Here is a 16,800-nt window from a genome sequence, read left to right as displayed (position 1 = left end):
AAGGAGGTGTTCTGGGTTTCAAAGGAAAAGAAGTCTTTTTATAAGTTGAGTTGATCAGTAAGACTCTGACCCCCAGTCTCTCAGGGCCAGATCTGATATATTTTTTTTCCAGTACCTTGATAGTTTTGGGGTTATTTCTCTCTTCTGTCATAGCCTTAAGGCCCCAGTGTCTGTGTCTTTCAGATTATTGGGGGTCCAGTCCTATACTTCATGTTGTATGTATTTGGGAGGGGGTGATATTAGGCACACAAATTATACATAGTATTTTATACATAGCATAAGTCTCACCAAATTCATCTTCAAAATCATCAGTGCACGTTTCCGCTGGGCTGGAGACTTCCATGTTCCTTAGGGTTGTACTGCTGAGCTGGTTATTACATGTGGGTAAGATTTATGGACTCCAACGTCCCCCTGGCTCATGCTCTCAGAGCAGATCAGAGATTCTACAACCAAAACATATTGTTTCTTTTAAAAATTTCTTACTTAGAAAGGAAAAAAAACCTAGGAAAACAAGCTTCCAAGAACAATTGATTCAATGTAAGTCCAGCTATTACAAAAAATAAAGGGGATCCAGTTTGGAAGATATCCAAGATCTGACCTTCCAGTTTGGTAAGAGACGAATGATTTACAGAGCTTATTGTAAAATGAGACAGAAGAATTTAGAGAGGGGAGGACTTTCAAGGAGGTGTAAGGGTTAAATTTAATGTTGGACAATAATTTTATGAAATTATGTGGTCACCAATATGAGTCAATATGAGGTCTTGAGTCAGAAAATTTATTTACAAATAGAGAGGGAATAATAAAGAGGAGAAATGTGAGGGATAGCAAGCTAAAAGCTCTCAACCAGGAGGGTTGGTGGTGAGTAACCAAACAGCCTCCAGCAAGATGATAGCTAGTCTCTTAGGAAACTAAGAAAGTAGTCAGCCTTTCACTCACCCAACGAAGTAGTCCAGGAGTCCGAGTGTAAGTTGAATTCGAGCTCCAAGCCCACAATCCAAGCCTCAGTCTCCAGCAAGCTCCCTTGAAGACTCTCCCAGTTAGAAAACTATCTCCAGAAGACAATTTCTTCAGACAATCTTTTCCATGACCATCTCCCCAGACTGAGTTCAGAGCTTGCTTTTATGATGACTCCTTGCCCCCTCTTCACAGGGACCAATCACAGTTTCCAAAATTCTCTACCACTGCCCATGGGGTTCACAGTTTCTGAGGGTGTGAACTCTTACAAGTTACTGAGTGATTGAGTTTCTGAAGATGTGAACTCTCTTGTGAATTCTTAAAAGAACAAATTTATGATTTAAAGTTTATTTTTAAAAGGGGTGGAGCTCTTCCAAGTATGTTGCTGGCTTCTCACCTAGCACTAAGTAGCTTGTGAATTCACCAAGTGGTTTGACAGCTCCTCCACCTAGTTCAAACTTATGTTGATTCAATCAAAAGGTAGGCAAAGGAGAGTTAATCCTGCCTTCACAATCTAGTGAGGTACTTAAGTTATTGTTAACCAAAGTGTTAGTTTCAACTAGGCAAAGAGAATAAAGGATTCCCTTTCACAAGTATAAACTCAAAGAGAACAAAGAATTCCCTTTTACAGAGGGGTGTTATTGATATAAAATAATACTAAAGTTTAAGGTATTACATTAAATGGGTATAATTTTCACAACACACACAAAACAGAGAAGTTGAGGATTTACAATTGTATATTATAAAAAACAATTTTGCACAATAACCATGGTTAGTAATATACCATAGCTCAGGTTTATGTAGGCTTTGCTACCAATCTATGAAATGTAAGTATTTGCCAGTTTTGGAGAAGTAGACTTACAATCTTTTGAAAGTGATAAAAGTATTCTTGTGGTGTTGTAGTTATAGGGGCTAAGTAGAAAGAGTAGTCAGGTTCTCAGAAAAGTGATTAAAATCTATTATGTCTAACTCAACCTATTTTTTCAATTTCTAATTCTTTGCCAACTCAATCTTTTTATTTTATTATTTTTTATCTTAATAATAAATTTTCATAAAATTTTTCCAAAGTTATATGATCCAAATGATCTCCCTCCTTCTTCCTTCTCCACTCCCAGAGCTGGCAAACAATTCCATCTGGGTTATGCATGTATTATCATGCAAAACATATTTCCATATTCTTCATTTTTGTAAGAGAATATTCTTATAAAAACAAAATCCCAAAATATATACCCAAATAAACAAGTAATGAATCATATATTTTCATTTGCATTCCTATTCCTACAGTTCTTTCTCTGGAGGTGAATAGCATTTTTTCCATAGGTCCCTCAGAATTGTCCTGGATCATTATATTGCTGTTAGTAGCAACGTCTATCACATTTGATCATTCCACAATATTGCTGTCATATGTGCAATATTTTCCAGTTTCTGCTTATTTCACTCTGCATCAGTTCATGTCTTTCCAGCTCTTTCTGAAATCATCCTGTTCATTGTTCCTAATAGCACAATAGTATTTCTTCACCATCATAAACTACAGTTTGTTCAGCAATTCCACAATTGAAGAATACACCTTTAGTTTCCATTTCTTTACCACCACAAAAAAGTAGCTATAAATAATTTTTGTACAAATAGGTTCCTTCCCATTTTTTATATCTCTTTGGGATACAGACCTAGTAGTGGGATTACAGGAACAAAAGGTTTTCATTCCTTTATACACCTTTAGGAAAATTCTAAATTGCCCTCCATAATTGGAGGATTGGATCAGTTCACAACTCCACCAGCAATGAAGGCATTATGGTCCCAATTTTGACACATTCCCTATAATATTTATTATTTCCCTTTACTGTCATTTTGGCCAATCTGATCAGAGTTGTTTTAATTTAAACTCCTCTAATCAAGAGGGATTTAGAACATTTTTTCATATGATTGTTGGTAGCTTTGATTTCTTCATCTGAAAACTGTCTATTCATATCCTTGGACTATTTATCAATTGGAGAATAACTTGGATTCTTACAAATTTAACTTAGTTCTTTATCTATTTGAGAAATAGGATCTTTATCAGAAAACTTTGTTACAATTTTCCTCCAGTTTGTTGTTTCCCTTCTAATCTTGGTTGCATAGGTTTTGTTTGCACAAAATCTTTAAAATTCAATATAAACAATATCATTCATTTTTTATCTTGTAATATTCTTTCTCTTGTTTGTTCATAACTTCTTCCCTTCTCCATAAATCTGATAAGTAAACAATTCTATAATCTCCATATATATTATAATATTACTCTTTATATTTAAATCATATACTAATTTTGAGCTTATCTTGGTATAGGGTGTGAGCTTTTGATCCAAACTTTGCCATACTATTTTCCAATTTTCCCAGTTGTATTAGTCAAATAGTGAGTTCTTATTCCTAAAACTGAGATCTTTGGGTATTTCAAACAGTAGATTTCTAAGATTATTTACCCCCAATCTATTCCATTGATCCACATTTCTATTTCTTGGCCACTACCAGATTGTTTTGATGATTACTGATTTATTACTACAAAAGTATCATATTAGTCTTTAAGTTTAAGATTTGGTGCCACTAGGCCACTGTCCTTCACTTTTTTTTGTTAGTTCCTTTGATATTCTTTACCTTTTGTTCTTCCAGTGAATTTTATTATTTTTTCTAGTTCTATAAAATAGGTTTTTTGGTAGTTTGTCTAGTATGGCACTGAATAAGTTAATTAATTTAGGTGGGATTTTCACTTATATTATCTCAGCCTACCCATGAGCAATTAATGTTTTCCAATTTCTTGGAGCTAACTTTATGTGAAAAGTATTTGTAATTGTATTCATATAATTCCTGCATTTGTCTTGGAAAGCAGATTCCCAAGTATTTTACATGACCTAGAGTGATTTTTAAATCGAATTTTGCTTACTAAGTCTTGATGCTGAGCTTTTTTGGAAATATATGGAGATGCTGATGATGTATGTTGTTTTATTTTGTATCTTGCAACTTTGCTAAAGCTGTTAATTATTTCAACTAGTATTTTAGTTGATTTTCTAGGATTCTCTAAGTATACTATCATATAATCTGCAACAAGTGATAATTTAGTTTCCTTATTGCTTATTTTAACTCCAATTTCTTTTTCTTCTCTAATTACTATAAACTAGCAGGTCTAGCATAATATTAAATAATAGTAATGAGAATAGGCATCCTTGTGTTTCTTGTAAACAATATATGGTAGGATTCTGGTTTTTAATCCACTCTGCTATCTGCTTCCATTTTATGGGTGAGTTCATCCCATTTACATTCACAATTATGATTGGCATCTGTGTATTCCCCTCTATCTTGTTTTCCTTTTTTGATCCTTTTCTTTCTCCTTTTATTTTTTCCCTCCATACCATTTCACCTCCCTTACTTTATTCCCCTTCCCATCACCAACCTCCTTATTCCCCTCCTACTTCTCTATAGAGTCTTTTAACCACCCCCAACTTCTCCCTCCCTTATATTACCCCCCTCCTCACAACTCCACCTTTTAATTCCCCTTCTACTTCTCTATAGGATTCTATTCCTCAGTGAATCCAATTATTCTTTTCCTCTCTGAGCCAGTTCCAATGAGAGTAAGGTTTAATTTTACATATCACCACCCTCATCCTCCCCCCATTGTAATAGTTTTTTCCCACCCACACCTCTTTATGTGATATAATTTACTACATTTAACTTCTTTCTTCCCATTTCTTTTGGCAAAATCTTCTATTTCACCCCTAGATTTTGTTTTTGTATAGCATCCTAAACAGCTTACTACCACACCCTCTACCTATAATGTTAAAATATTTAATAGTTATAAATACCATCCTTCCCTTTAGGAATATAAACAATTTGACCTCATTGAGAACATTCTCTTTCTTATTTACCTTTTTATAATTCTTTTTAATTCATTGTTTGTATTAAATTTTCTGTTTTAAGTCTTGTCTTTTCTTCAGGAATGATTAAAAACGTTCTTTTTTATTAAATGACCAAATTTTCCCTGAAAGAATTTTATAGGTTTTGATGGATAGGTGATTCTTTGTTGTAAACCCAGTTCCCTTGCTTTCTGCATTCCAATCCTTCACTGTGGAAGCTGCCAGATCCTTTATAATCCTACCTGAAGCTCCATGATATTTGAATTTTTCTTTCTGGCTACTTGCAGTGTTTTCTCCTTAGCCTAGGAGCTCATGAACATAGCTATAATATTCCTGAAAGTTATCATTTGGGGATTTATTGCAGGAAGTGACTTGTGAATTTTTTCAATTTCTATTTTATTCTCTTGTTCAAGAATATCAGGGCAATTTTCTTTGATAATTTCTTCTAATGTGATGCCTAGGAATTTTTTACCATGATTTTCAGGTAGCCCAATAATTCTTAAATTGTCTGTCTTGGATCTATTTTCCAGGTAAGTTATTTTTTTCAGAGCTATTACATATTTTCTTTTGTTTTCTTTTTTTTTTTGCTTTATTTTATTGTTTCTTGATGTTTCATGAAGACATTAGCTTATATTTGTACACTTCCAATTTTAAAGGCTGAATTTCTCCAATAACTCATTTGTTTTACCTTTTCCTTTTGGTCCATTCTACTTTATATATGATATACCTTTCTTCATTGGACTTTTGTGCCTCTTCAGTTGTTCAATTTTGCTTTTAAAGCTATTATTTTCCTTTTGCATTATTTTCATTTCTTTTCCCCATTTCTCTTTACCTGTCTTATTTAATTTTGAATTCCTTTTTTGAGTTCTTACAATAACTGAGACAAATTCCAATTTTTCTTTGAAGTTTTACATGTGGTTCCTTGGATATCATCATCCCCTATTAACTCTGTGCTTTGCTCTTTGTCTCAACAGAAATTTTCTATGGTTAGGTGTTTCTTTTGATATTTGTTCACTTTTCCAGCCTTTTTTTTTGGCAGTTAAATAGGAGTTTTGAAAGTTGATAATTCTGTCTCTTCTGTTAATGGCTTACAGGATTTAGCAATCCAAGATATTTTGTTTTAGGGCTAAGGGCTTCACAACAAGGCTTGAAAGGGCCAATAACTACATCAGTCTGATGCTAGGGCTTGGAAGTTCAAGGGGTAGATATGGGTGTGGAGTGCTCTCCTATTGGTATAGGCAGGGTCCTGGGGATCCTGACACTGGCGTATTCTCAGGCTCAGAACCTGGCACAGTACATGTGAGGTGGATGACCAGTACTCCTCTATGTATAGTTTTGCTTCTTGTTCCCCCTTATCCATGAAAACTGATTTTCTCTCTCTGCCTATCTTTCAAGTTGTGAATGAGAGAGCCCTCATTCCATCTTGCTATTGTTTTTTGTCTCCTGCAATTTTGAGGCATTTTTAAGGATTGATTTGGAAGAATTCTCTGAGCAGTTTTAGCTATGGTGCTTTTAAGTCAGCATCTTGGCTCCACCTAGGTTTAAAATATATTTTTCCTCAAAAGTTATTCTATAATTAAATTATTATCATAAATTATTAGGTGCTGTTTCTGGAAGTAGCTTAATTTCTAAGGAAATATCTGTGTTGGCTTGACTTGGTTGAAAGACTTGGCTAACAGCTAGGAATGACTTACTAAAAAAGAAATGAATCACTAAAGTAATCAATATTAGCTGTTTCTTAAAGGTTATCCTTTACAATTGAGGGGGGAAAATCTCAATGGTCAAAGACTACATCCTGTTTCTTGGGGCTTCGTGGTCTGGAAATGGAGTAGAGGAGAGAAGATAGTGCTTAGATTCCTTCTCTCTTACTATGTGGTTTCACCAGTTGGGAATGAAGAAGTATCTTTAACCTCTAAACATAAATGCAATAAAAAATACCACAATTGCTAAATCAATCATGTTTTAAAGATGCTAATAGTTGCAGATATACCTCCAATGGAAAAAGATTGGACATGATAGAGTAATACAAAATGTCAAAACATGTTCTATTTCTCCAGTCTCCAGAATGCAGTCTCTCAATGTCTTCTCTGTGGATAATATCATTTTAGATGACCTAGGTCTGTGCCAAAACCCATTACATAGGCATAAAGTGTGGCTTGTGTTGAAAATATAGAGTTAGGGCAGAGAATATCAAATTTGGAGAAAAGCTAATAGTCTAGTTTGGCTAAAATGAACACTGTAAAAAAGGAAATTGAAATGTGACTATAAGATAATTTAGAAGAAGAATTATAAGTTTTAAGTGTCAAACTAAGGAATTTCTATTGTATCCTAGATGCAAAAAAAGGACCTTAGTGACTCCTTAGCACTTTAGGTTTTCAGGTAGAGGGATGGCATGACCACTGGCAGACTAGTGCTTTAGGAGGAAATTTTTGACAACTATGTAAAGGATGGATTAGGAAGGAAGGAAAAATGGAGAGACACAGAGATGAGATAGAGAAACAGAAAGAATAGAGACAAAGATAGAGACACAAAGATTATATTTTTATCAAGCACTTAATATGTGCCAAGCACTGGGTTTAACCTTGATTTTTTTCATTAATTAATTAATTAATTCTTTTATTCATTCATATTAAATGGGTGATAATAGACATACCAGGTAAGCTCTAAGTATGTCAGGCAATTCCTGGGATTAATTTAATAATTACTATTAAGTAATGGACAAAGATCTGTATTAGTTGATGGAATTTCCACACTGAGAGTTCCCCATACACACAAAAATTATAGCTCTTTCATACATTTATGTATACACATAAATATAGATGTGTCTCTGGATACATGCAAATATACATATGTATTTCATATTACCTATGTGCATTTATGAACATTTATGCATATAGATCCTTAATATATCAAATGTATCAGTAAATCTCACTGAAGCTTCAAAATCTTTTTTTTTCCTGAAAAGCCTTTGAACAAATAGTGCCACCGAAAGTACCTCTGAAGTAAAAGAGAATCACTGACCTATCCTCTTTTAGAGCTGAGGACCCCGGCTCAGAGAAGGAAAGGGATTTATCCCAAATCCCACTGCTAGTAAATATAGCAGAGCCTGTACTAGCTCCAGTGTACCTCCCATTTCACCACAGTGACTTTTCCTTACACAGCCTTTTATATCTAATCTTATGCTGTTTTGTAACAATGGCAAGTTTATATAATCATGTTCAAAAATATACATATTTAATAAAAAATATCACTATCCTCTGTTGCTATGACAATAAATCAATTACATTGATTTAAATTAAAATAGTCCTGCTTCTACTACCTTATGCTGGTCTTAAGCACTAAGAAAATCAATATCTGTAAATAAATGGTGACAAATATTATATCTCACCTTTGAGTTTGGGGACTATACATAATGTAGATAAGTCCATAGATTTAGACCTAAATTGACCTTAGTCCAACCCTCTTATTTTCAGCTGAGGAAACTGATGTCTAGAAAGATCAGATGACTTGCCTCTGGTACTATTATTAGCAAATAGTAATGCCAGGATTTGAACCTAACTGAAATCCCTTAATTCTATTTATAGTGTTCCCTCTACCATGGCTAGAAATTACAATGGATTGTTTTGGACCAGGAATCAGGAAGATCTGAATTGGAATCCTTACTCAAATACTTTTTAGCTGTGTAATCCTGGAAAATTAACTTAAAATCTGTCAACCTCAGTTTCCCTATGTGTTGATAATAATAGTATCAACTTCTCAAGATTCTTGTATCAAATGAAATTCTGTATCTATATATGTGTATGTATGCATGCATACACATATGTACTGTATTGTTCAATTGTTTTTCAGCCATGTCCACGGCTCTTTGGGACCCCATTTGGATTTTTTTTGTTTTTGTTTTTGTTTTTGCAGAGATACTGGAGTGGTTTGCCATTTCCTTCTCCATCTCACTTTATAGATAAAGAGAAAAAAAACTAAAGCAAACAGGGCTAAATTTCTTGCCCATGGTTACACTGCTAGTAAATATCTGAGGTTGGAGTAGATTTCATGAAGTTGAGTCTTCCTGAGTTCAGGTCTGATGCTCTATCCACTGTACCACCCAGCTATATGTGCATACACACACACACACACACACTACATACAGATGTAGATATACATATATAACAAATTGTATAATATATATATGATGCTTTAATAACTCTAAAGCATTATATAAATGCAAGCTGCTACTATTATTACTACTACTACTATTACTACTACTGATGCTACTGCTGGCACTACTTCTCCTCCTACTCCTCTTGCTCCTCTTCCTCCTCCTACATACCAGTACTTTGGGAACTGAAATTTCTTTGGCTCAATATTGACCTATAAAGCACCCACCTCTCTGCTGAATCAGATCACAGAAATCTCATATCTTAACAGATGGTTCATGAATTTGTTTTTGAAATACTCATCACCTGGTAGCCAAAATTTTAGTCAGCTTTTCTTGAATTAGTTTAGTTAAAAAAATAAACCTTCAGTGCATCACTAAGTCCACCCTTCCAGCTTGGTGTAGCCTGCCCCTAATTTACATTCCATTGGTTCACCTTAGGAGCCCAGGTTCACCTCTCATGCCACCCCATGACTTTGAAAGAGAAATTGTTTCTCTTTACTTCATTTAAGAGAGATAAAGAAAATTTTTCTTCCAAAAATCAATAAAAAAGCATACTACCCTCTCCCCAAATAATTAATCATTTTTATTTTTTATTTTATTTTTACTGAGAGTTAGGAAGATGCATAAATATAGGGTATTAGAAATGATTGATAATATGATCCATGTTTTTAATTAAGCAACTGGGGGGGATAGTTCAGATGTCTATTTTAGAAAGATTTCAGAATCTAAAGGGGAAAAATGGATATATAATGCTTCTCAAAACATTGGCATACATCTTATTTAATTGCCAGCCTTTAAATTGTAATGCAGGCATTATTATTCTAATTTTAATGATGAAGAAACTGAGTGTCAGAGAAGGGGAGTGACTCACCACAGCAACAGAATTAATAAGCAGAAACACTAGGAGTTCCAATGAAGTATTCTAATATCATATTCATTTTTAAGTATGCTATATCAGATAATATATAAACACAATTTTGTGCTTTGATTTGTCATGTGGAAATTAGCAGAGGGATAAAAAGTGACTTAGCCAAGGTCATTAATCAATTATAGAACTTCACTAATATCATCCCCATCTTTTACTTTAACAGTTGAGAAAGTCCTTTAATCAAAAAGTATTTTGTCTAGGTTATCTGCAGCCAATCAGAAGAATACAACACCCAGCAGGCCTTGTGTAATGCAACAGAAGAAGGACCCCTGCTCCGCAGCCCTGGGAACCATGACCGAGAGAGAACGCCAAGACTTCCCACATCAGCTGATGTGGAATCTTGCCTAAGCCTAACTCAATATGAAACTGGTTCCATGGATAGAGCTGCTAATTTCAGCTTTAGGAACACACTAGAAGGTAACTCAGTTCTATTCATGTGTACCTTTGTATTACTGTCTCTAAAGCTGACCAAACAGACTAACACTATAACTAGTCAATTGAGTCCTGTGGAGGCAGCTAGCTACATTTGTCCTTGGGGTTCTAAGGGAAACTTGAAAGCTTGTGACTAACATATCTAATACTATAATTTTCAAGTCTTCACCATTGTGCATGCCTTTTAATTATCACCTGATATCAATTGGCCCACCAATTTTAATTAATTTTTATTATAAATATTTACTAAGGTGCTATAGGAAGATCATCTCTCTAAATCAAGGTCACACTCTCCCAGCAGCACAAAAAGAACCCAGGGATATATAGATTCAAGTTCGTAGGACATGAAACAAAGATGGTGATTGATAGTTCCAGGAAATCCTTTAGCTAGAAGTCCATCCAGCCTTCTTGGAGCACTCATAGAGTCCCTACAGATATGTTGTATTTCTGTTGGGTTCCTTGTAAAATTCTAAAGCTACTTTTTTTCACTGTGTCTAGTTTTTATTCATTCCTCATGTAGGTACTACCACTAGTTTGCTGTTTTAGTTACATGACTAGAAAGATGATAAGAAAGCTGACTCTAGAAATCTCTTGTGATTCATAAGGTCATCTCTGGTGAAGAAGACAGGAAGTATGTGAGGTCAGGGTTTGGAGAGACAGAAGCTCTTCTTTTTCTCTCCCCCAAAGGTGACTCCTTCTCAGGAGCTTGTTTGGAACTGTTGACTTGACTCAAATTCTGGCTTCCAAATTGGTTTGCTTTTTTATGCAACATCCTCTAGTTTGCATAAAAGAAGATCTCAAGTCTCTTTAACCAAACCCAATACACTTGCTGTATAGGATCACTTCATCTCAGCTAGTGGCTTTCACTCCTTCCAAACTGATTAATGACTTTTATCAACTAATCTAATACACTTGAAAGAGTGTATAATTCAACAGAGATGCTATTCCTTGAGAAAACACATATATTCATTTGTTCAGTTGGAGTGGGGGTAATTGATTAATTTAGTTAATATCCCCTTACCCAGCCTTAAATATTTTACTTTTTTTTGGACATATTCTTCCTCAAATTTGGCATTTTTCAGTTAATTCTACTTGTTTTCAGGTGGGCTTTAGGAATGTATTAGGCCTGTATTTTATTCATTCAAAATACTTTTATCAAAGAACTAATCAATTGAAATATAAAGGTGTTGGGAAAACAATGGTGTAAAATGGCCCAGTCTTTCCTCTTAGGTAGGGAGTGCCTAGCCTATTAGAGGAGATAAGTATGATAGAACATTAAATGTGGTTAAGGAAAAAAAGCTAATCTAAGAAAATTTTCAACTAGGAACAATTACTGTCCATTAGGGACATAAACAAAGGCCTGAAGAAGAAGATGATGTTTGGATGAACATTTAAAGAAATGAGTATTATGCTTAATGACCAGGGGAAAGAGGCACTATCCTACTATATAGGAGCTGTTATACTGGTTTTACTTGCTAAGGGAACACAATTCACAGTATAATAGAAAGGAACAATTTCTGTGCTCTTTCCCTATTTATTTATTGAACCCTAGCTATAAATCAGAACACCAATGCAGACATAAAGAGCAAGGACGTTCACATTTATAAACTACATAAAAAAGACTTGTGTTCATATAAAAAAGCCCATCATCACAACTGGCCTTGTAAGAAGATTGATTGTGAAAAGTTCTCCTTGCTAAGAAATCTTTTTGCCTTCCTTCTTCCTTCTCCTCCATCATTAAAGAGTCATTCTTTTGGGTATTTACATGAATCCTTTGTCAAAATGAAAACGAATCTGAGAAACATAGTATATTAAGCAGCAGTGACTAGTTATACCTTGAAATGGTTTAACTTTGATTTAATTCAACAAATATTTGTCAAATATCTATTATGTACTAGCCATTATGCTAGACACAGAGGCTACAGAAAAATTAGGCTTAGGCATTGCCCTCTGTATTCCTAAGTCTTTTCTTCCTTCCATTCTCAAATTTCTTATATTAAATATTAAAAATTGGTTAACAGATAATTTGCTTTAGGAAGCAATATCAGATAAATAAATAAATGAAATATTATGACACAGGACAAGTTATTTTTGAATGGACAAGAACGGCTCTAGGGAGTGAAAGGAAATAGTAGGAAATTTCAAGATCTAGCTTTGGAAGGCAATACCAGGAAGTGCCTTCTAGTGGGGGATCTTTGACACTTGACAGGAAATAATGACAGGCACTGGTAGGAGTAGGTGCCAAGTATCACTGGATCTTAGAGTTGAAATGAACCCTGTTAGCTTTTTCATTCATCTCAGAATTATTTTATATGTTTATGTTATATTTATAGGGCAGAGAGGTAGCACAGTGGATAGAGTTCTTGTCCTGGAGACAGGAAATTGTTGTTCAGTCATTTCAGTTGTATTTGACTCTTTTTATGACCCCATTTGGTGTTTCCTTGGCAGAAATATGAGTGGTTTGCTTTTTACTTCTGCAGTGCATTTTACAGATGAGGAAATTAAGACAAACAAGGATTAAGTGACTTTCATGGAGTCATATAGCTAATAAGTGCTTGAGGCTGGATTTGATCTCAGGAAGATGAGTCTTCTGATTTCAGATCTGGTACTCTATCCACTGTACCACTTGGTTGCTGGGAGATAGGAAGACTTGAATTCAAATCTAGTCAAAAATTTATAAGCCCTTGTGACCCTTAGCAAATCATTTAACTTTTATCTGCCTTAGTTTTGTCATTTGCAAACTATAGATAATAATACCAATCTCCTAGGGATTATTGTGAAGATCAAATGAGATAATATTTATACATGCTTTGCAACTTAAAAGTACTATATAAATACTAGCTATTGTTATTATTATTATCTTTGTAAGTAGTTTGCATGTCACTTTAATGCACTATACCCCTTTCCTGGAATGTATCTTTGCATGCTGAAGTTATTATTATTTTTGTTTTTCTGTCCCAAGTGACCTTATTCAAGCCCCAACAAATATTGCATCTTAATAAATGTTGGTTAAATTGGATTGAACTGAATAGAAGCTAATTCAGCACTTGTGTTAAGCAGGAAGTCTCTGCTTTAACATTTTTAATAATAAAAAATATACAATTTAATAGATAGCACATATTATACTGGTCCTTCACCTAGTGCAGGAGTTACATTCCAGAGACCCCCCATAATAGATGACAATCCACAAAGTAGTGGGAGAGCAAACAGACCAATGCTACAGTCACTGAGCAAATCAGCACCCAGGATACAGAACACAGCACTTAGCCAATAGTGTGCCATGAACAATCTCACATTGGCAAATGGGCAAGTGGTAGTGGCGTACTGCATTTCCATTGTATACAGTATGGTATTCATCTGCAAAATCCCATGATATAGTGAAAACTCCATGATACAGAATTATAACATTTTAAAACCCACAATATAATGAAGCTACAATACGTGAACCATGATATAGCAAGGGACAACTGTATTGCTTATTTTATACATGAGAAATATGGTAAAGGTCTGGCAGAAAACATGGGAATGTGGGAGAAAAACTCTGCTTCCAATGATTACTATATTGCCAATAATCAGTTCTGGCCCCCAAATATCTTTTAATATCAGCTTCCCAAAGATAGAGACCCTTCAGAGAGGTTCATGCCTCTAAGAACAGATGGAATAAAGGAATAAAAGATGAGTCATTCAATGTGGTCAAGCCCTTTTCTTTGCATTCTGAGCCTCTTAGTCCCAGAACAAGCCAAGTTTATAATAATTTAACTAAATATTAAGGATATCCAGGAATATACTGAGTTAACGATTGGTTTACTGATTATTGAATCAATGGAAAATCTGGACTCTAGGTTCTTGAGCCCAAAAGGAATGTATCCAGAATCACTGGGCCCTGAAAATAATCCTGAGGTCCTAACCCTTTAAAAACCAAAATAATGGCCCAACGGAGTAGTGAACTTCAGAGAGGCCAGCCCTATCTTATGTCCCACCATGTGCTACTATGATTGTTATAGATGTTGTACAAAAGCTTTATCATATTTTCTGTAAATAAAACTTGACTTTGTCTCATAGCAACTTATAGAGGTAGATACGGTAAAATGAAAATGATCCTTGTTTTGGATTCAGAAGTTAGTTTACTTCTGCTTTTATTAGGAGATATCTTTCTTTAAAATAAATTAAGAAGGTAGAGTCACTGGAGGTACAGCGAGGACTGTCCAGCTCTCCTCCTCCTCCTCTAACCACCCCTCACCTCTTAGCCCTCTGTCTCCTCTTGGGTAAGGGGCAGCTGATGAAGTGAGACAATGTTCATCGCCTCTTCCTCAGGCTTTGTGGAGATAAAGATGAAACAGCAAGATGTAGTTCGTTTTCTGGAAGCAAACAAGATAGAATTTGAGGAGGTAGACATCACAATGTCAGAGGAGCAAAGACAGTGGATGTACAAGAACATTCCTCCAGGAAAAAAACCGGCTCAGGGTAATCCAACACCACCACAAATATTCAATGGAGATCTAGACTGTGGTGATTATGACAGCTCCTTTGAATCAAAGGAAAGCAACAGTCTTTTCATTCTTGGGCCTCAAAGCAAGATTGCCACCAAAGGTAGAGCCCTAGGAGAAGGAGGAGAACAAAGAGGGCAGAAGCACATTTGGAAGAGCAAGGGTAGTGTTCAGCAAACAGCCGCTTACCTAATGGATGGATCACTGTGATAAAAGCCGCATGCATCATCAGCACTTTGCTTGCCACTGAAGAAATGTTTTCCAAAGATGTGGGACCACTAGGCATTACAAAAACCTATAAATCAAATTGGCCATATGGTGGATTGTTCCTTATTTTCCGATTTACCTACATATGATGCAGTCTTCGGGGAGTCATTTACTGGATACTGGTAGTCTTCCTTCATAGTTTCTAAGATAAGTGGATGGCAGTCACCAGATGATAAGTGTAGCATCCCTACTCTCCTACAGTGGATACCCACGTTAATCAGGCATGCTTTCCTTTAAGCTAAAGCTGCCCAGATCATGTTCTTGAAATTAGTTTATTAGAACCTTTGTATCTCTTGAGCCAGGCGGGAGGGGGAAATGATGCTTAGTATAAGGGTGATGAAGAAAAATGGCTCATAACCAGGAATGGCAATACTTCTGTTATTTGTAAATACCACATACATATAACCTTTGATGTTACAGCCTGCTTACTGTAATAGGAGCTCTTCATACTATAAAAAGGATTCTAAGTACATTGTCACAGGAAAATGTACAAATGAGGAAAATTTTGCTAGAGCACTGAAAACTTGGAAAGTTTTTGGAAAGTGTCAGATTTTTTCTCCTCTTTAAAGAGCTTTTCCATTTTGTTATAAGACACTTGACAAATAGATATGTTTTAAATTGTGAAGACCATGCATTAACCTAACCAGAAGTTTATAGGGAAATTGTTTGACTTACCTGAAGGTTTTGTGATTTAGAAATGTATTGTATATATATGTGTGTGTGTATGTTTACATACACACATATGTGTTATTGACACACACGTATTTTTAGTGTACCTCTCCCCAATAGCTACTTACTGTTTCTGGTAAAGGGATTATATTTTTTGAAAAGGGAGCTCTGTTAGATATATTTTGTGTACCCATTGATGAGTCATATTAAATGATACTGATACCTCCAAAAAAAATAAAATAAAATAAATTAAGAAAAAAAGCATCTAGGTGGCTCAGTGAATTGAGAGTATGGCCTAGAGATGAGAGATCCTAGGTTCAAATCTGGTCTCAGACACTTTCTAGACCTGTGACCCTGGACAAGTCACTTAACCCACATTGCCTAGCCCTTACTGCTCTTCTATTGGAATCAATAAACAGTATTGGTTTTTAAGATAAAAGGTTTTTTAAAATACAAAATAAAATAAAATAATGTAAATTAAGAACCAGTCGCTCAATGCCCTCAAAACTGTGTAACATATAGCACAGATCTCTTTTGTTAATATTCTCTCTCTCACAGATGTTCTTTCATCTTTGTTTTCCATAGAGGCATTTCTGCTTCTTTATAAAGATTATCACATATAAAAGTTGTGTCAGAGTCTAAATGTAGTAACTCCATTCTACTTGGTAATAGGTTGTTATAAAAATCTTGAGGTGTTTTTCTAATTCTTATCTATTCCCTCTTATGTCTAGTTTTATCCTTCAGTGTCCTTAGGAAACCTTACCCAATTTTCTATAAACTTGTGTTTCCCTCCAGTGCTTCTCATGGCTTTATAAAGTGAAATTGCACATAGTCTTCCTTCCAATCGCTGACTACTTAAAATTTTAACCAAAAATTTATACTAGCGGTGCTACCCTTGGTTTTCATCTTTCTCCACTTGGCTTACAAATAAATTATTTGCTGACTGAAGCAATTTCTAGATCTATTTGCTACACTGGTTAAACTTAATGATGAAATGGTAATATGCTGTGTCAATGTCTTTTATTTTAC

General features: G+C 34.9%; 1 protein-coding gene and 1 pseudogene across 1 annotated transcript in view; both read left to right on the top strand.

Annotated features, from left to right (window-relative positions):
• The window catches only part of TYR (tyrosinase), a 167,667-nt gene that overhangs the window by 25,929 nt on the left and 124,938 nt on the right, over nucleotides 1-16,800 (top strand). Inside the window, exon 2 of the mRNA XM_007490939.3 lies at nucleotides 10,117-10,333. Coding sequence (XP_007491001.2) covers nucleotides 10,117-10,333 — 217 coding nt within the window. The remainder of the gene's footprint in view (nucleotides 1-10,116; nucleotides 10,334-16,800) is intronic.
• LOC130453832 (SH3 domain-binding glutamic acid-rich-like protein 2) lies at nucleotides 14,578-15,037 on the top strand (annotated as a pseudogene).

This window comes from Monodelphis domestica, chromosome 4 (assembly GCF_027887165.1).
Source record: "Monodelphis domestica isolate mMonDom1 chromosome 4, mMonDom1.pri, whole genome shotgun sequence".
Classification (NCBI taxonomy): Eukaryota; Metazoa; Chordata; class Mammalia; order Didelphimorphia; family Didelphidae; genus Monodelphis; species Monodelphis domestica.
This window is presented reverse-complemented; position numbering and strand designations above follow the sequence as displayed.